This window comes from Capricornis sumatraensis, chromosome 6, assembly GCF_032405125.1.
Source record: "Capricornis sumatraensis isolate serow.1 chromosome 6, serow.2, whole genome shotgun sequence".
Taxonomy (NCBI): Eukaryota; Metazoa; Chordata; class Mammalia; order Artiodactyla; family Bovidae; genus Capricornis; species Capricornis sumatraensis.
In genome coordinates, this window is record NC_091074.1 from 85,883,801 (window position 1) to 85,904,199 (window position 20,399).

Below are 20,399 nucleotides of genomic sequence, written 5' to 3' on the forward strand. Positions count from 1 at the left end.
GTCCTACTCTTTGCGACGCCATGAATCGCAGCACACCAGGCCTCCCTGTCCATCACCAACTCCTGGAGTTCACTCAGACTCACATCCATCGAGTCGGTGATGCCATTCAGCCATCTCACCCTCTGTCGTCCCCTTCTCCTGCCCCCAATCCCTCCCAGCATCAGAGTCTTTTCCAATGAGTTAACTCTTCGCATGAGGTGGCCAAAGTACTGGAGTTTCAGCTTTAGCATCATTCCTTCCAAAGAACACCCAGGACTGATCTTCAAAATGGACTGGTTGGATCTCCTTGCAGTCCAAGGGACTCTCAAGAGTCTTCTCCAACACCACAGTTCAAAAGCATCAATTCTTCAGTGCTCAGCCTTCTTCACAGTCCAAATCTCACATCCATACATGACTACTGGAAAAACCATAGCCTTGACTAGACGGACCTTTGTTGGCAAAGTAATGTCTCTGCTTTTGAATATGCTGTCTAGGTTGGTCATTACTCTTCTTCTAAGGAGTAAGTGTCTTTGAATTTCATGGCTGCAATCACCATCTGTAGTAATTTTGGAGCCCCCCAAAATAAAGTCTGACACTGTTTCCACTGTTTCCCCATCTATTTGCCATGAAGTGATGGGACCAGATGCCATGATCTTAGTTTTCTGAATGTTGAGCTTTAAGCCAACTATCTCAGTCTCCTCTTTCACTTTCATCAAGAGGTTTTTTAGTTCCTCTTCACTTTCTACCATAAGGGTGGTGTCATCTGCATATCTGAGGTTATTGATATTTCTCCCAGCAATCTTGATTCCAGCTTGTGCTTCTTCCAGCCCAGCGTTTCTCATGATGTACTCCGCGTATAAGTTTAATAAGCAGGGTGACAATATACAACCTTGATGTACTCTTTTTCCTATTTGGAACCAGTCTGTTATTCCATGTCCAGTTCTAACTGTTGCTTCCTGACCTGCATATACACACGTTCAAATGGTATGGAAGAGAGAGAAAAGCAGAAAAGTTTTCCCATACTATTCCCACCCTGACTTTCAACGTCTCTCTCATTCAAGAGAAGCACCATTAACCACCATTAAGAGGCTAACACTATGCTGTTCAGTATGACAGCCTCTAGCACATGTAACTATTTAAATTTACTTGTTAATAACTAAATTAATTAACATTGACAATTCAGTTCCTCAGTAACACTAGTCACACATTAAGTGTTCAAAAGCCACACGAGACTAGTGATTACCAAATGAACAGCACAAATCTAGAACAGTTTCATCATCACAAAAGTTCTACTGGAGAGTGCTAATGTAAATAAAGTACAGAAAGAGGCTTTTTCAATTCCTCGCACCTCTGTTCAATACTTATTTCCAGAAGCCCCCACAGCTAGTTCCATCAGGTCCTCTCTGGCTGAAGTTAGGACTACCCTAACAGGTTAAATTGCCAACATGCGCCAGATCATCGAAAAAGTAAGAGAGTTCCAGGAAAACATCTATTTCTGCTTTATTGACTATGACAAAGCCTTTGACTGTGTGGATCACAATAAACTGTGGAAAATTCTGAAAGAGATGGGAATACCAGACCACCTAACCTGCCTGCTGAGAAACCTGTATGCACGTCAGGAAGCAACAGTTAGAACTGGACATGGAACAACAGACTGGTTCCAAATAGGAAAAGGAGTATGTCAAGGCGGTATATTGTCACCCTGCTTATTTAACTTATATGCAGAGCACATCATGAGAAATGCTGGGCTGGATGAAGCGCAAGCTGGAATCAAGATTGCCGGGAGAAATATCAATAACCTCAGATATGCAGATGACACCACCCTTATGGCAGAAAGTGAAGAGGAACTAAAAAGCCTCTTGATGAAAGTGAAAGAGGAGAGTGAAAAAGTTGGCTTAAAGCTCAACATTCAGAAAACTAAGATCATGGCATCTGGTCCCATTATTTCATGGCAAATAGATGGGGGAAAATTGTCAGACTTTATTTTTTGGGTTCCAAAATCACTGCAGTTGGTGACTGCAGCCATGAAATTAAAAGATGCTTACTCCTTGGAAGGAAAGTGATGACCAACCTAGACAGCATGTTAAAAAGCAGAAACATTACTTTGTCAACAAAGGTCCATCTAGTCAAGGCTATGGTTTTTCCAGTAGTCATGTATGGATGTGAAAGTTGGACTGTAAAGAAAGCTGAGCACCAAAGAATTGATGCTTTTGAACTGTGATGTTGGAGAAGACTCTTGAGAGTGCCTTGGACTGCAAGGAGATCCAACCAGTCCGTCCTAAAGGAGATAAGTCCTGGGTGTTCATTGGAAGGACTGATGCTGAAGCTCCAATACTTTGGCCACCTGATGCGAAGAGCTGACTCATTGGAAAAGAACCTGATGCTGGGAAAGATTGAAGGCAGGAAGAGAAGGGGAAAACAGAGGATGAGATGGTTGGATGGCATCACCGACTCAATGGACATGAGTTTGGGTAGGCTCCGGGAGTTGGTGATGGACAGGGAGGCCTGGCATGCTGCAGTTCATGGGATTGCAAAGAGTCAGACATGACTGAGCGACTGAACTGAACTGAACAGGTTAAAGGACTTCCCAGGTGGCATTAGTGGTAAAAAACCCACCTGCCAAATCAGGAGACAAAAGAGATGCAGTTTTGACACCTGAGTCACGAAGACCCACTAGAGGAGGTCGTGGCAACTCACTCCAGTATTTTAGCCCAGAAAATCCCATGGACAGAGGAGCCTGGCAGGCTACAATCCATGGGATTGCAGAGAGTCGATCACGACTGAAGCAAGTTAGCTCACAACACCTTAAAGGGATGCTTTTGAAAAGCCTGTCAGTGTCCTGATCTGTAATTAAGAAAGATTTGCTTCATCACTGAAGATCACGGATCATGGAACCACTGCCACTCTCAACAGCACATCAAAGTGTAAAACCTCAGCTAAGAACTTGAAACCTCCAGTGTTCCTTGGGGTAGTGTCTGAGACAAAACACTCTTTCGCCCTGGTACAGTAGTCAAGCTGACCCTGCAAAACAATGGCAATGGTCATTGAACCATACATACCATGCCTCAGTAGGGCTGTCCTAATTATTCTGTAGTCAACAGTAGCCAGTACTGTTTTCTAGACTCCAGCTGTCCACTCCATTGTCTGCACAGTCTGATCACATAATTGCCAGCTCCCCACTGCATATTATGGACTTCTCTGGTGACCTATAAAATCAATGCATTTCTCCGAGTTCCTCACAAATACTATGCCTTTTCCTATGCACAGCCTTCTGCCAGAGGCCCTTCTTTCCCTAACTATACCGCCTTCTCAACACATTCCCCCAGTCTGTCAGCCAGACAATGCTTACTTTTTCTTTAAACTCATCTAAGCCATGATATCCTCGAGAAAATCTTCCCTGGTCTGCTGAGGCTGCACTGGGAGCCCCAGAGGCTGCTCCAGAATTTCTATACAGGAGACACTGTGAGGATGAAGACCCAGTAGAAAGCAGGAAAGGGGATGTGCGATTTCTCTTGAAATTACCTTTTATAGCAAGGTACAACTTTTGCTGAGATATCTGCAAGCAGAAGCACAAAGTTCTTCAAGACGCTCTTATTTGCATTTAAATGGGAGTAAGAAAATATCTGTGATCCATTTCAAAGAAAATATCTGTGATCCACCCTTTTGAGGAGTAGTGACTTTAGCAGAAGGTGACTAGAGATTAAAGGAGGGTTATACCTTCCCCTAAGTGATACCTTGGTTTCTCTCTCTGCTCCAGTAATATCCTAGTGTTCTTCAATCATAACAGTACCATCTTGAAATTATGTGTCTGTCTTCTCTACCAGACTGGAAAGGACCATATTCTTACTTACCATTTTATCTCTGGTACCCAGACCAGTCCTTAGAGAGGTGCTATTGGATGAATGAGTGGAGAAGTGGGTGGATGGGTTGACGGATGGATGGATGGACAGAAAGGATGGAATAGGACAATTTTGCCTTCAGACTAAAGTCTCCAAAAGGGTAGTGCTCTTGAATCTCAAGCTCTGTCTCTTTCTCCCTCATTCTATTTCCAATAACATCAAGAAAATGTTTTATATTTAACAACTGCTGAGTTCACTGATGGGAAAAAAGCTGGCATTTCCCACCCAGTCATTGTGCTAAAGAAACACTGGAGGAAAGAAACAAAGAAATCTTTAACAATAAACATTGGATTACAGCATTAAAAACCTCCCTTACTCTAATGAAGGTACAATTTGGAGATAAACCTAAACCACCTTCCTCTCTGTGGCATATGATTAAAATCTGCTTTGTCCTTCTAATTTGCTATTCTCAAATTACCACACTGCTGCTGGCACTGCAAACTCAGACTTCGTGGCTGCCCTTGAATTACTGTACAACTTTTCCTCCTTTTTTTTCCTTTTAATCAGCACTGAACCAAGAAGGTGCCATCTACACCTGGTGAAAACCCTATGTCTCCAAACATGGAGACAAAAGGTGTCTGTCAAGGTGACCAACCCCCATCCCCTACCACCATGATACCCTAGCAGAAATAATCTCCCTTGAGGTTTGGAAACACAAAAGTTAGGTGAAGTTATCCTTGACTCAGCTCCAGGTGGTATACAGTGTTTTTGCCTCCTCTGACTCCAGAGATTTTATTACGCTTCTTCCTAAGCCCTCGAAACAAACAGAGTCTGACAAGGACATAGCTAGTACCTAAACAAAAAAAACTTTATTTTCATATTTTTCTAGAAGTTTTCTAAATACCATGGCCTAGGATTACTAAGAACTGACTTCCAGAGTCAATCCGAAGACTACAAGGTAAATTTACTTTGGATAAATAGATAATTCTATGACACCGTCCTCTTTTCTTTCCCTTTGTAATTTTTTTAAAGTTCAAAATACACGCAATGTCTGCCCCATGCCAAACTTATAAAGGGAAAAGGAAGATCTCTTTTAATTGTGTAGGAATGTTAGATGGCAAAATATTCAAAAATACCTGAACAACTGATGGTAATTTTCATTTGGAGGTACATTGAGCTACATTAAGCCACATATTGACTACAGAAAAGTAGAGAACTAAAACTGTGGTCCTTCGATGACACTTAAGAAATCAATTTACCTTCTTTACCCAGAAATGTGGTCATTGTGAGGTTTTCTCCCTGTGTTATTAACAGTTGTCAGTGGAAAAGAATTATATCCCTTAGACTACCAACAAAGATTCAAAAACACAATAACGGTAGTATTTAGCAATAATCCAAGACACCATGCTGCTGCTGCTGCTAAGTCACTTCAGTCGTGTCCGACTCTCTGCGACCCCATAGACGGAAGCCCACCATATTCCCAAGTCCCTGGAATTCTCCAGGCAAGAACACTGGAGTGGGTTGACATTTCCTTCTCCAATGCATGAAAGTGAAAAGTGAAAGGGAAGTCGCTCAGTGGTGTCCGACTCTTTGCAACCCCATGGACTGCAGCCTTCCAGGCTCCTCCATCCATGGAATTTTCCAGGCAAGAGTACTGGAGTGGGGTGCCATTGCCTTCTCCCCAAGACACCATATCTCATCCTAATTTTGCTAAATAGGCAAATTCAGGCAAATCACCCCTCTGGATCTCAATTTAATCAACTAATTCACATTATGAGTATACAACTCAAGAAAATCAAGAGGCACATGAACAGAGAGAAAGATGTTGCTAAATAAAGAACCAATAATTCCCAACATCATAACACTGTAGATGATACCTACATATGATAAAGATCACAAAGACTAGCATTATTTTCAGAACAACGGGCAGGCATACATGTAAAACCCAGCCCTCAAAAATAACATAAGCTAATAACATCAAGGAAAAATTACTAGCCAATTTATTGATTAGGCTTTCGTCCTCTCTTCTATTAAAAAAGTTAATTAGTTACTGATTTTTTTAAGATTGCTTAATTTTATTATCAATCCATTTGTAACTGATATTGTATTCAAATTTTCACAGTTTGCATGTGAAAATTCTGATTCAGTCAATCCTTTTCACACTAACATTCACCATTATGGCCTAGTGCCTCGAAGATGCAAATTACACTTCTGAAATGAGAGGTAATAGACCAAATCGTAATCTGTTAATATGTTAATTGCTTCCCCTGCAACAGAATAATCATATTTAAAACTTTAGCATAATAATAGATCTATTCAGACAAAGCTCTATCGTACATCTAATATCCAAATCATGTTACCAATATTAAATTATTTCTTTGAGGGATCTTACAGACCTTGAATTTATTTTAATCAACATTCACAATAATCTCCTGGAAACTAAACAAGAAACAAAATTTGCCATTGGATATATCTGAGACTCATTGGAAAAGACTCTGATGCTGGGAGGGATTGCGGGCAGTAGGAGAAAGGGACGACCGAGGATGAGATGGCTGGATGGCATCACGGACTCGATGGACATGAGTCTGAGTGAACTCCGGGAGATGGTGATGAACAGGGAGGCCTGGCGTGCTGCGATTCATGGGGTCGCAAAGAGTCGGACACGACTGAGCGACTGAACTGAACTGAATTGAGACACATAAATAGTAAAGATAAATTATTGCAGCATAACCATGACATGTTTACTTCAAGTTTGTATCATTTTGATAGGATTTTAAAATGTATTATATAATGTCCGTGGCACTGTCTCAAAGGGTAACTTCCCTAGAGTGAAAGTTCTATGTTTTGTAACTCAGAGTCTTATTTCTGGGAGAGGACTTTTTGTCATTTGTTAGTCCAAGCTAGAAAATGAAAATTAAGAGAAGGAAAGTGCTTTTCCACTGAGACCTCTGAGGCAGCTGCTCTATTTGCAAAATAAAATGGAGAAGCTCTCATTCAGGTGGGAACTGCCAAACAAAGGGAATATGATCAAGCACTCTTGGAAACAATTCCAAAACTCAAACTCCATTGGTTTGATCTACAAGGATGCCCCAAACAGAAAGACAGACAAAAAAGTAAGACTCATGTAATAGTTCCTTTCATACCACGTGACTTCTACAACCACTTGCGTGAATACCAAGAATTCTCTTTTCTGTGTCTCCAGGTCAGACATCTCTGCTGACTTTCATTCCTTATTTCCCACTGTGTATGTGTGTTAGTTGCTCAGTCATGTCCGACTCTGCAACCCCACAGACTGGGGCTCACCAGGCTCCTCTACCCACAGGATTCTCCAGGCAAGAATACAGGAATAGGTTGCCATTCCCTTTGGGACCACAACCCACTCTGGTATTCTTGCCTGGCTACCTGAGAATTCTCTACCCAGATACCCCACAGGCACTATGAGGTCTACATGCCCAAACTCCTCCCCTAATCTGCTTCTCCTTTATTCTGTCTTCTCAGAATCAGCTTCGTGGGTGTGGGATCCATGCTAAGAAGGACCCATGCTTTGTTTAATGGTCTCCTCCCTAGCAGTTCAGAGGGTAAAGCGTCTGCCTGCAATGCAGGAGACCTGGGTTCAATCCCTGGGTCAGGAAGATCCCCTGGAGAAGGAAATGGCAACCCACTCCAGTACTCTTGCCTGGAAAATCCCATGGACAGAGAAGCCTGGGAGACTACAGTCCATGGGATCGCAAAGAGTCGGACATGACTGAGCGACTTCACTTTCACTGTGATCTTGAAATTCTTAATAATTTTTGACAAGAGGCCTCAGATTTTTATTTTCCAGTGGATCCCCAAAACTTGTGGGCTGTACTGTATCGGTGACACCATGACCCCTGTCCCTGAAACCAACCACCTGGGACTAATCCAAGATTCCCCCCTCCCCTCATTTCTACATCCAGTCACGCTGACCATGCCCAGGGTTTTATATCAAGCACAAGCTCACTGTGTTTTGCATGCCTTTTTCCCTTCTTCAAAGAACTGATTTTCACTTGCCCTTTAATTATTAATCAAGACTCATCTATACCAGAGATACTGATTGATGCCCCAGTCTGATACAGATGCCTCCTCTTGGTCCTCCACCCATACGCCTGTCCCTATGTCTGTCATGTTGTCCTTGAATTATTATCTTGTCTCTCTTCTTCCAAATGACTGTGACCCTCTTGAGGTCTGATTTTATTTTCTTTTTGTCTCCAGTTCCTAGCTCTGTGCTTGGTATATAGAAGATATTTTTAAATGCTTATTGACTAAGATTGAAGTTATTTCAAAAAACCTTTACTAATCCACTTTTGAAAAGCATGATGGCTTGATCTATACAAATGCTCTTTTCCTTTATAATGAGCTTCATTTTTTCCCAGAGTGATCCTCTCACTTCCCTCCTGCACCTTCAGGCAGAGTCACCAAACAAACAGCTTGAGAGCTTGTATTACACCTCAAAGGCATTTTTCCACTGTCCTCTGGGGTCACAGTCCCCTGAGGTCACTCCTGCCAGTGAGAACAGCTGGGCCTCCTATGCCTCTGGGATCTTCCAGACATGGCTGGCTCTATACACAATGATTTGTTTGTGCCAAGGAGTTGCCAGAGCTCCTCCACAATGCCACCAAGAGTCCAGGATACAGGAAGGCAAGAGTGGGAAACGTGGCCCAGAGGGACAAGAATTCTCTCATTAACTCTGAGCCCCCATAAACACTCTCACAGACATTCGACACTTCATCAGACTGGTCATCACAGGAAATCCTGTTTGAAAAACAATCTCTTGATTTGGCAGGGGATGGGAGCCAAAAGGAGGCATTTCATCTCCAGCATCAATGTCTAATCGGTACTTCAGTTTATTGTGATAGACACACCTGGATGGATTTCTTTATTCGCTCATTCATTCACTCACCTGCTCAAACATTCACTGACCCTCTACCAAGGGAAATGTGCCAGGTGAGGTATTATCCAGAGAGCTAAGGGTCAAAAAGCTCCACACTCAAGGAAGTTAATATTACTATGAAATAGATAATTTCCATTAAAGCCTTACTATTCCGAATGTGGTTCAGAGAACAAGGCATCTAGAAACCTGCTGCTGCTGCTGCTGAGTCATTTCAGTCATGTTCGACTCTGTGTGACCCCATAGACGGCAGCCCACCAGGCTCCCCTGTCCCTGGAATTCTCCAGGCAAGAACACTGGAGTGGGTTGCCATTTCCTCCTCCAATGCATCAAAGTGAAAAGTGAAAGGGAAGTCACTCAGTCGTGTCGGACGCTTCGTGACCCCATGGACCGCAGCCTACCAGGCTCCTCTGTCCATGGGATTTTCCAGGCAAGAGTACTGGAAATGCATAATTTCAAGGCCCTCCTCAGGACCGCCTGAATCAGAAATATGCATTTTAACAATGGCACAGAAGATCCATGTGACTATCCGAAACTGCGAAGCATTTACACGTCCCTCCCAGGAGCTGAACGCCAACTCCTTTTAGCCTGAATTAAATTCAGATCTCAGCTGCAAAACCTGCCCTAAGGCTCTTGATCATAATCCCATTTTCCCCCATCTACGGACTCCACATCCAGCTCTCTGCTATTTCATAGGAGGAGCAACTTGCCTCCTTTCCCACACAAAGTGGAAACAGAGAGAGGACCATGCTAGCTACGAAAGCCTGTCACTTATGCATGTGAATCTCAGATTCTCTGTGCAACAAATCCTGATATTTCCATTCCTGCCATGTTTCCAAGACTTCCCAAAATGCCTAGTGAGTACAAGAAGTAACAACTTAAGTATTCAGTGACTGAGGGACTTGATTCAAGCAGTCTATATGTTAAACACAATGCACTGTTGCTGTACATTTTCCATAATCAAAAGAGAGGTCTCAAAGTAAGACTTCGAATTATTAGAGTTGAAAAAAAATGAGATTCAGCTGGAGAGCAAGTGCAATTGGGAAATGCTTATGACAGAAGAGCCTGCCCTTGATCTTCTACTTTTAACATTGCAATGTACACACACACACAGAGGTATATGGTTAATATTAAGAATTTCAAATATACATATACACATTTTTATGCAACGCTGGGATTTTTTACCTAACTGACATCATTTCAAATACTTATAATTTGCAGTGCTGGAGACCCAAGATGCACAGGAGTAGTTCTTTTACTTAGGACTATTAAAATTTTTTCAGGAAGTTCAGTAAATTGACAATCACCAAAACCAGCAATTCTTGAGCTTATTGGCCTCAAAATTCCTTTACACTATTGAGAACTTTTGTTTATTTGGGTGGTATATCTCAATATTTGCTGATGATAATTTTTTAAAATAATAATTGATTCAATAAAAATAACAAACCCATTGCACATGAACATAAATAGCATTCTTTTATGAAAAATAGCTTTGTTTTACAAAATAAAGCCAATTAATTGAGAACAGTAGCACTTTCTACATTTTTAGCATCTTTAGTGTCTGGCTCAATAGAAGACAGCTGGATTCTCCCATCTGCTTCTGTAGTTAATGTGTTGTTATGGCACATATTATCCAGCCTCTGGAAAACTCCATTGTTCACTTACGAGAGAATGAGCATGGAAAAGGCAATCAACATCTCAACAAGAGTGACATAAAGGAAAATAATTTTTTCAACAAATGGTGCTGGGACAACTGGATATCCACATGCACGAGAATCAAGTTGGACCTCTCCCTCACATCATACATAAAAATTAACTCAAAATGGGTCAGATGGGGAGTGACTATTAACAGGAACAGTTTTATTTTGGGGGATGATGAAAATGTTCTGGAATTAGCAGTGATGGCTGTATATACAGTATATATTGTGAATATACTAAAGCTACTGAATTTTATACTTTAAAATGGTGACATTTATGATATCCAAATCACATATCAGTAAAATAATGAATCAAAGACCCAAATATAATAGCTAAAACTATAAAACTGTTTAAAGAAGACACAGGTATAAATCCCATGACCTTAGGCAACAGTTACTTAGCTATGACACAAAAATCACAAGGAAAAAAAAGAAAAAACAGATAAATTGGATTTCATCAAAATTTTTAAAATTTTGACACCATCAGACTAAAAAAACCCACAGAATGAGAAAAATGGCTGTAAATCATTTATTAAATAAGGAGTCTGTATCCAGAATATGTAAAGAATTATTAGAACTCAATAATAAAACAACAATCCAATTTTAAAGTAGCCAAAGGATCCAAATAGACAGTTCTCCAGAGAAGATAGACAAACAGCCAATAAGCACATGAAATGATGGTCAACATCATTGGCATCAAGGAAATGCAAATCAAAACCACAATAAGGTATCACTGCACACCGACTACGACAGTTTATAATCAAATAGATAATAACAAGTGTTGACAAGAATGTGGAGAAACTGAAACCCTTATACATTGCTGGTGGAAATGTAAAATGTTACAGCTGCTTGGGAGAATAGTCTGGCAAACTATTCAATTCAAAAGATTAAACAGAGTTACTATATGGCCCAGTAATTTCACTCCCAGGTATATACCCAAGGAAAATGGCAAATTTTACTAGAATATTCACTGCAACATTCTTCAAAATAGCCCAAAAGTGGAAACAACCCAAATTTTCATCAACTGATGGTAAACTGTGATCTATCCATACAATAGAATATTATTCACCAATTAAAGGGAAAGAAATACTGATACATGCTATAACGTGGATGAGCCTAGCAATTATGCAAGTGAAAGAAGTCAGACACAAAAGATCATTATGTGACTTCGTTTTCATCAAATGGCCACAGCAGACAAATCTATAGAGACAAAAGGTAGATCAGCAGTTACCTAGGGCTGGGAAGTTTAGGTGGAAAAGGAAGTATGACTATTAAAGGGCATAGGGTTTCTTTGGGGGATTGTCCGATTGTGGTGATGGTTGCACAATTCTGTGACTATCTTAGAGTTATACACTTGAAATGGATGAATTTTATAGTATGTAAACTATATCTCAGTAAAACCCCTAACCTAAATGAGGCAAACATCATCTTAGTATTATTTTGAAAATAGGTTGAACCTCAGGGCCCCCCTGAAAGGATCTCAGGGACTCCTAGGGGTCCCCAGAATACACTTTGAGAATCACTGACCCAGACAAAACATCTAGTATGGTAAACTTCCTAGCAGCCATCTTCCCCTCCCCCTCTTTCTCCTTTGGAAGAGAACCCTGATTTCTAGGCATTGACCCCTCTCCTCCATGCAGACCACCACCAGGAAGGAAGCTGATTCCACCGAGTCCGAAGGCACCTTAAGCTATTCAGCACACTCATTTCAATTGATTTCACTCACTGTTCAGGGTGGCAGGTGACCCAGGAGGTCTGATCGAAATGACTGCAGGACTTTTGCTTAGAATGCTGAGTTTGAAGTGGTTTTTCAATTCCTCTGGAGGGTGTCCCATGAAAGTATGAGAACTGGAACTAATATAACCATTTCACTATAGTCTGAGGATAAAGCCTCACAAAAAGGCAGGATAGTTCTTGAATTAGGTCCCTCAGTTCAGTTCAGTCGCTTAGTCATGTCCAGCTCTTTGCGACCCCATGAATCACAGCACGCCAGGCCTCCCTGTCTATCACCAACTCCCGGAGTTCACTCAAACTCACATCCATCGAGTCGGTAATGCCATCCAGCCATCTCATCCTCGGTCGTCCCCTTCTCCTCCTGCCCCCAATCCCTCCCAGCATCAGCGTCTTTTCCAACGAGTCAACTCTTCGTATCAGGTGGCCAAAGTACTGGCGTTTCAGCTTCAGCATCATTCCTTCCAAAGAACACCCAGGACTGATCTCCTTTAGAATGGACTGGTTGGATCTCCTTGCAGTCCAAGGGACTCTCAAGAGTCTTCTCCAACACCACAGCTCAAAAGCATCAATTCTTTGGCGCTCAGCTTTCTTCACAGTCCAACTCTCACATCCATACATGACTACTGGAAAAACCATAGCCTTGACTAGATGGACCTTTGTTGGCAAAGTAATGTCTCTGCTCTTGAATATGCTATCTAGGTTGGTCATAACTTTCCTTCCAAGGAGTAAGCGTCTTTTAATTTCACGGCTGCAATCACCATCTGCAGTGATGTTGGAGCCCCCAAAAAATAAAGTCTGACACTGTTTCCCCATCTATTTCCCATGAAGTGACCAGATGCCATGATCTTCGTTTTCTGAATGTTGAGCTTTAAGCCAACTTTTTCAGTCTCCTCTTTCACTTTCATCAAGAGGCTTTTTAGTTCCTCTTCACTTTCTGCCATAAGGGTTATGGATATTTCTCCCGGCAATCTTGATTCCAGCTTGTGCTTCTTCCAGCCCAGCGTTTCTCAGTTAGGTCCCTACTTAACTCAGAATTTCTGGACATGTGATCCTGCGTGAGTTTGTATGTGTTTGTGTATGTTAGTCATTCAGTTGTGTCTGACTCCTTGCGATCCCATGGACTGCAGCCTGCCAAGCTCCTCTGTTCATGGGATTCTCCAGGCAAGAATACTGGAGTGGGTTGCCATTCCTTTATCCAGAGGATGTTCCCAACCCAGAGATCGAACCCAGGTCTGCATTGAAGGCAGTTTCTTTACCATCTGAGCCAACAGGGAAGTGCTGATCCAGTAAATATCTTTAATGTTAAAGCCAGTTTGAATTGGAATTTGTCAGTTAAAAGCACCCAGCTGATATATTGTCCAGTGATGTGGAGCTAACAGTAATGCATCCTCCCCATGGTCAATACACTTTGCCTTTGCTGTGAGGACATCAAGGGATAAGATCTTAGGAGAGAATTGAAATAACATTACTTTTCTGTCAGAATATACTTAACACAAAGAGCTGGCCCATGTAATCTAAGCCTAAATACATCAGAGCTAGACCACGGTATTTAACAAATTGCCTCTCTCTCCTATTCCTTTAGTGTCTGATATTCACTGTACTCTGAATGGCACTCCAGATGAGTCTGATGGAGAAAAGAGTTGAGTCGTCCTTATTAGCAGAACATGTGTGGCTGTTATCCAAACCCAGTGTGGATTTCACCTGCAGCCTCATCATGGGACCTGATATTGAGCACATATGTATGTTTGCATGTGACCACCAATTCCTGTTAAAACAGATAAGAAACTTAGGATACAGTAAACAACTTTCTCTTTTTTAACTAAATTAATTAGAATAGTATTCTGCATTTGGGTGATTTTTTAGCATTTACAACACACTTTTATAGATTTCATCTCAACAACCCAGTGGAGATTGGCAATTGAGGAATTATTATGCCCATTTCACAGATTAAAAACAGGAGGCCCAGTGATTCTCTTGAGGTCTTACACAGTCAGAAAGTGATGGAGTTTGGGCTTAAAGACATTAGATTCCAAGCCAGAGCCTTCACACTATTTAGAATTAAATCCAATATAACTTCACATAATAGTAAGACAACAGTCAGTATATTTTCATCTCTTACTATGGGCCAGGTATTAAGTACTTGGTATATATTGCATGGGCTTCTCAGGTGTCACTAGCGGTAAAGAATTTGCCTGCCAATGCAGGAGACATAAGAGACGCAGGTTCGATCCCTGGTCGGGAAGATCCCCTAGAGACAGAAATGGCAACCCACTCCAGTATTCTTGCCTGGAGAATCCCATGGATAGAGAAGCCTGGTGGGCTTCAGTCCCTGGGGTCACAAAAAGTCGGACGTAACTGAAAGCAACTTAGCACAAGCACTATATATTGCATATTTGATTGTTACAACAAGACCATGAGGTTGTACCATTATTACCCCCACTTTACAGATGAGGAAACTGAAACCAAACTGGTAAAGTGACTTGTCCAAAGTCACCTGACTAGTCAATGCTTAGAGCCAGGGTTTAAACCCAGGCAAGTAGTTCTCTGGACCACAAGCTCTCAACCACTTGGCCATACTGCCACTTCAGCAAGAGCAGAGATGCTTGTTCTACACAAGACAGTGTGTAGCTGCACAGAACCCATGGGCTCAGTAAGAGCTGAACTGATATTTAACAACACAAGCTACAAAGGATTATCCAATAATTGTTCTTGTTGCAGAATTTGATCATACAAAGCTTGCCTAAAATAAGCCAGGGCTCAGCTAACATCTCATTAAATGTTACTGACAGTTTTGTTGTAACAATAATTATGACTCAATTTGACCTATTCTGAAAGACACTACTGCTTGCTTAGCCACCAGCAGTTCCCTGCCCCTTAACACACACACACACACACACCCCTCCATTGCTTCCATGAAGTCAAAGCCCACCTCTCATTATAGAGAGTGAGGAGTACAAATACCAAATATTCACGTTTCTAGACTCTTTTACAGCTAAGTCATGGGTATAGGATTCAATCCTGGGCAATGGGATCTAATGGGAGGACTGATGGGAACCTCCAGGAATGGTGTTCCTCTATGATAAAAAGAAATGCAAGAGGAAATCCCACCTCTTACATGGTGGATGTGTTAGTACCTGAAGGACATTCACAACCACCTTATAATGAGAACTACAAGTGACAAAGGAGATGTGCTGAGGAGGCAGAGTAGAAAGATGGGAAGCACCTGGTCCATGCAGAGCTGCTGAACAACTCTGAAGCTACCCTACCTCTGGACTTCTCATTAGGTGAGATGATAAGTCCTTATTACTCAAGCCACTTTAACTCAGCTGCTTTTTTACTTGCAGCCTAAACATCCTACCTCTCAAGTTGGAGGCAGCTGAAGAGAAGACAGGGCTCTGGATTCTAAGTAAAATGGCATGGCTTCAATCTACTTACTTGCCAGGTGACTCAAGTTGCCTAATCTCTTGGCACTTCGTTTTCTATACCCACAAAATTGAGAAAATATTCAATAACACAATAAAATGGAGATAACCCAGGACAGGAATGAAAATCACATGAGATAATATGTATATAATCTATCTGTCAATAGCAATGTTTTAGTCAAAGGTAATTGGTCTAGGTAACAGATAAACTATAGACTTTATAAACCGGAGACATACATTCTAACCCAAATCCCTTATTTTACAAAAGAAGAAACACTGATTCCAAATGTCAAATGACTCACTACATGTCACACTGGTTGGTAACATAACTAAACTATGTATCTCCTTATTCTCAACCCAGTGCTGTCATGCTGTCCTCATGATGACAGTTAATGAGCTACATTAAATACTGGGTCAGTAGCATTCGTTCATTCAGCAAGTGTTTATTGACCACAACTATATGTCAAGTTCAGCTCTAGGTACTGAGGACTCGTTGAAGAACAACAGCCATAACAAGAGTTCCTACCCTCATGAATTTAACAGCCCAGACACAAATTATTCAATCTACATCTACAAATAATTATTAAGCACGTACTAAGTGCTACACACAGTGCCAGAGTTTCTATTCAAATATAAATTTTTATAATTTTCCAGTCAATTCAAATAATAACAATCATGTTTACCAGGACTTAATAAAGAATAAATAATATGAAAAGTATTACACAATAAAAATCAGTATTAAAAATGGCAAGCTCATTAGAAGGAGTGGTGAACACCCTGCCAGCATCTGAAAACGTGGATGGAATGGGGAAGATGACTAGAACTCTACTCTGCTTGAACAGCACGACTGAATCAAAGAAGTGAGAACTAAGCCATGTCCTTCCACAGTCTCCAGACTTGCAGAGTTGGCTCCGTTGGAAAAGACCAGTAGAACCAACTCAGTGGAAAAGACTGATGATGGGAAAGATTGAGGGCAGGAGAAGGGGGTGACAGGGGATGAGATGGTTGGATGGCATCACCGAGTCTACGGACATGAGTTTGAGCAAACTCCAGGAGACAGCAAAGGACAGGGAAGCCTGGCATGCTGCAGTCCATGGGGTTGCAAAGGGTTGGACATGACTTTGCGACTGAACAACAACAATAGGGAACATTCAGCAACTCCTTTCCTTCCCCAGGCCCCTGTCTAGTGCCCTAGACTCTCCTTTTGCTCCCTATCCAGTGGGAATTCCTCTTTCACTCCACCTAAACAGTCACATGCAAATGACACAATAAATAAACAATAAAGACATTTATTGTTTGTACAGCATCCTAGATCCTATGAAGAGACAGAGCGAGTGGCTATCAGGCTGCTGAGCCATTACACTGAAAGTTTTCTTTGTCAGTAACCACACAAATCATATATTTTGGAAAAGAATATTTAAAAGCTATTGTTTTGAAAAAAAAGAAAAAACATAACTCACACCTTGCATGAGTTATAGAGGGAAAATTTGTGTAACACTCTATACACTCTCTTAACTTTGTGATTCTCTAGACTGGAGGAAAAAGGCAAACAAGAAACAAAACACAGATGGATTCCCCAGGGCATATACTAGTGACTTCAAAGGTTCTTTAAAAAAAAAAAAAATCATTTTGTCTTTGTCCTAAACAAATAGAAAGGTTTTTGTGACCTTATGTTCAGAAGTATAATATCAATTCCCAGGTTTGAAATCGTCTAGGCAGGTATAATGTCCAAAATCACCAAAATCACCTTTTGATTCATTTTAATTGATTAAATGATAATCACCATTTGGGGGCAGATGTGCTTCCAAATAAAACATTTGATTTTCTCAAGCAATGCCAAAATCAACACTTTGGAACATAGCATTTTAACCTCTTTGGCATCAGTTGGGCCATACAAACTCTAATGTTCCAAACTGTCATTAGATTGGCTACAATCTACTGTTTGCCAGATCATGAGACAGCACATACATGTCATCTGGGGATTATTTATCCATTCTAAGGAAGATTCCCTCCCACAAACAGAAAAGCAAAACAAAACAAAACAGTAGTGTCAACTCCAAGTGGGACAGGAAAGGGCAGATAGAGGGTGGAGACAGCTCTGGAAAAGTCAACAGCCCCACTCTCTGTGGCTGACCCCTTTATTACCTACACATTCAATACGGGTTAAAGTTCCTGTACACCCACTTTAGGACTTAAGGTAAAATGTGCAAACTCCTTTCTCTGAAATACAAGACAGTACATGCCAAATGTGTCCATGCAACCCTGTGGCAGCAGAGAAACTGCCTATCCCATTAATCCTTTTATTATTAAGTTTAATAGCAGTCCTTTGTTCAAAATGGAATCCAAGATTCTCCAGAAAAGTCAGTGGGAGCCCATTTTAACGGGAGGTCATGGGGCACTACATTCCTGCAGTGAAACTTACCCCGTTGTCATCTTACAAGTTAGGAGTCACTGTCCCCGTGTCACAAGCTCCCACGAAAAGAAGAAAAAAAAAGGACAGGGGGAAGAGGAGACCATTCATTCATTCATTCTTAGTTAACACAGCCCAGAGGCAGATTCTTGCCACTGGGAGACGCTGCCCCCATTCATCTCTCAACAGAATGGGTGCCCAGTGTTTTAAACACAGCTCACTCAGTCTCAGACCTTCAAGACTTGAGTAGGTGAGAAGAGGAAATTCCAGAGATAAATAAGTAAAGATACTTAAAAGTCAAAAGCTAATGGTGCTTAACCCTAACATGACCTTTCCAGGTTGTGTATTCTGAATCTTGGGAGAGGGCACACACCTGCCTACATACACAAACACTGAGAGTGTGCTCACACACACACACCATTGCATCTCACAGATCTCCTGCAAGCCCAGAGGCACTTAAGTACTGGAGGATGGAGTTGCCATCAAAGCTGCCTTTGCCTACACAACTCTGGCCTTCTCCAACTTGGTTGCCAGCACATGTCACCAATATCCCAAAGGGCGATTTCTCCTGGGACCCAGGTCCTGCAGCATTCCTTCCCTGCTGGCCTCACAGCCCTTTTCCTTTCCCTGAAACACTCAGATTTCAAAGGATTCCTTTCGAGGTAGCTCCAGTCCGAGCAGCGTGCCCCATCCCTTAAGGCTTGGAGCACGGGGCTGCCTGGCCTCTCTCACTCCCAGGAAACTTCCCCGATGCCCCACGCTAAGAAGTAAAGGCCACCGGTAGAGGGGAGGCGGGGAGCTGGAGCAGGTCCCTGGGACTGAAGGCACCTTCGGAGCCCAGGCACCAGAGAAAGAATGAGTGGATCCATGCTGATGCATGCCTTCTCCACGTGGAAGAAGGAAGACTGGGCGACATGCAGGTACCCCTCTGGGTTCTCAGAACTCATATTTCCTGACAGGTTAGGAAACAGAGGGGTTAGAGTCCCCCCAGGAGGCAGCTGCCCTGTGTCCACTATCCTAGGTGCAGCGAGGCGTGAGCGCAGTGTCTAAGCCAGAGGAAGGGGCCCCGGCAATTGATAACGCACGCCCGGTGCCTGCGGGGGACAGTCCTCCCCACCCCATCCCTTAGTAGGGCTCCTAGGCTCAGAGCGGAGGAAGAGAAATCGGGCTTTCTAGTAGGCCCCCGGGTGGGTTCCTTGCCTCCACGCGCACGCCCACCCGTAGAGGCCCCCGAGTCCCCTGCCCGGCGCGTAGTCCACTCCCTCGCCCCGGCACCTGGATGTGGCAGGAGATCTCCGAGTCGTCCAGCAGCCGGATGGTGCATTTCATCTCCTGGCTGAGCGATTTGATGCTGGAGCTCCGAAAGTGGATCATTTTCATGGTCCTCCTGCCTCTCGGCACACAGTAACAGGAGGCGAACATGCACCGCGGCCCGGGGAAGCGAGCGGGAGGCTCGGGGCCGGCGCGGCACTCGCCCGCGCGGACACACACACACTGCCCTGGACACCCGGGCGCGGCTCAGCCCCCGGACAGCAGCGACAACCGGCGCCTGCAGCCACACATGCCGAGCGGCCAGGGCGCGGCAGGCGGGTCCCTCCCTCTCCACGGTCCCCTCCCTCCGCTCCCTCGCCTCCGCCTCGCCCGCTCCTTTCCCCGCCTCCGCCCCTTGCGAGTGCTCCTGCACCTCCCTCCGCTCGGGCTCGCTGGCCGAAGATGCCCAGAGCCCGTGACCCCAGGCGGGCGCGCGAAGCACTCACTCCCACGCGTGAGGAGCCGCGGCAGGAGAAGGCGGAAAGCGGGCTGGCGCTGGTGGCCGGGACGCCCCGGCAGTGGCCTGCTCCGCTGCCGCCGCCGCCTCTGCGTCAGGCTGGGCCCGGCAGCCTCCTCCCTCTCTGGCCGCGATTGCTCTGGCTCCTGAGAGAGCCCGTCCCTGCCCCGGCTCCCCCACGCGCCCGACAGCGCCCTGCTCTGCTTGGCCCCAGCGACTTGGCGGCGGGCAAGGGGGCGTGGAGGGCGATCCCGACCTACACCCGCAGAGAGGATTCCACCGTGGGAGAGGATTATTGGACCTCAGGAACCCCGAGAGTAGCATGAGGCCCTTGCCTGGCTACAACAGCACTAAGGCTAGTAGACACGGTCGCTGGTACTCTTGAGGATTTTTGTAAGCCTTTGTTTAATATTAACTCAGAGTCAGTCTCCTCTAAGAAACTCAGAACCTTCCTTAATCAGTTTCTCGTTTATGTCTCCCAACACCTCGCTAAGATTTTTGGTAGCAGCACTTTGGGCTTCCCTGGTGGCACAGCTGATAAAAAAATCCGCCTGAAATGCAGGAGACCCTGGTTCGTTTCCTGGGTTGAGAAGATCCCCTGGAGAAGGGATAGGCTACCCACTCCAGTATTCTCGGACTTC

The 20,399-nt window shown here is 43.4% G+C and overlaps 1 protein-coding gene across 1 annotated transcript in view; it reads right to left on the minus strand.

Annotated features, from left to right (window-relative positions):
- FRMD3 (FERM domain containing 3) overlaps positions 1-19,412 on the minus strand; it is a 339,467-nt gene extending 320,055 nt beyond the window's left edge. Inside the window, exon 1 of the mRNA XM_068974120.1 lies at positions 19,266-19,412. Coding sequence (XP_068830221.1) covers positions 19,266-19,412 — 147 coding nt within the window. The remainder of the gene's footprint in view (positions 1-19,265) is intronic.
- Between the last annotated feature and the right edge of the window lie 987 nt (positions 19,413-20,399).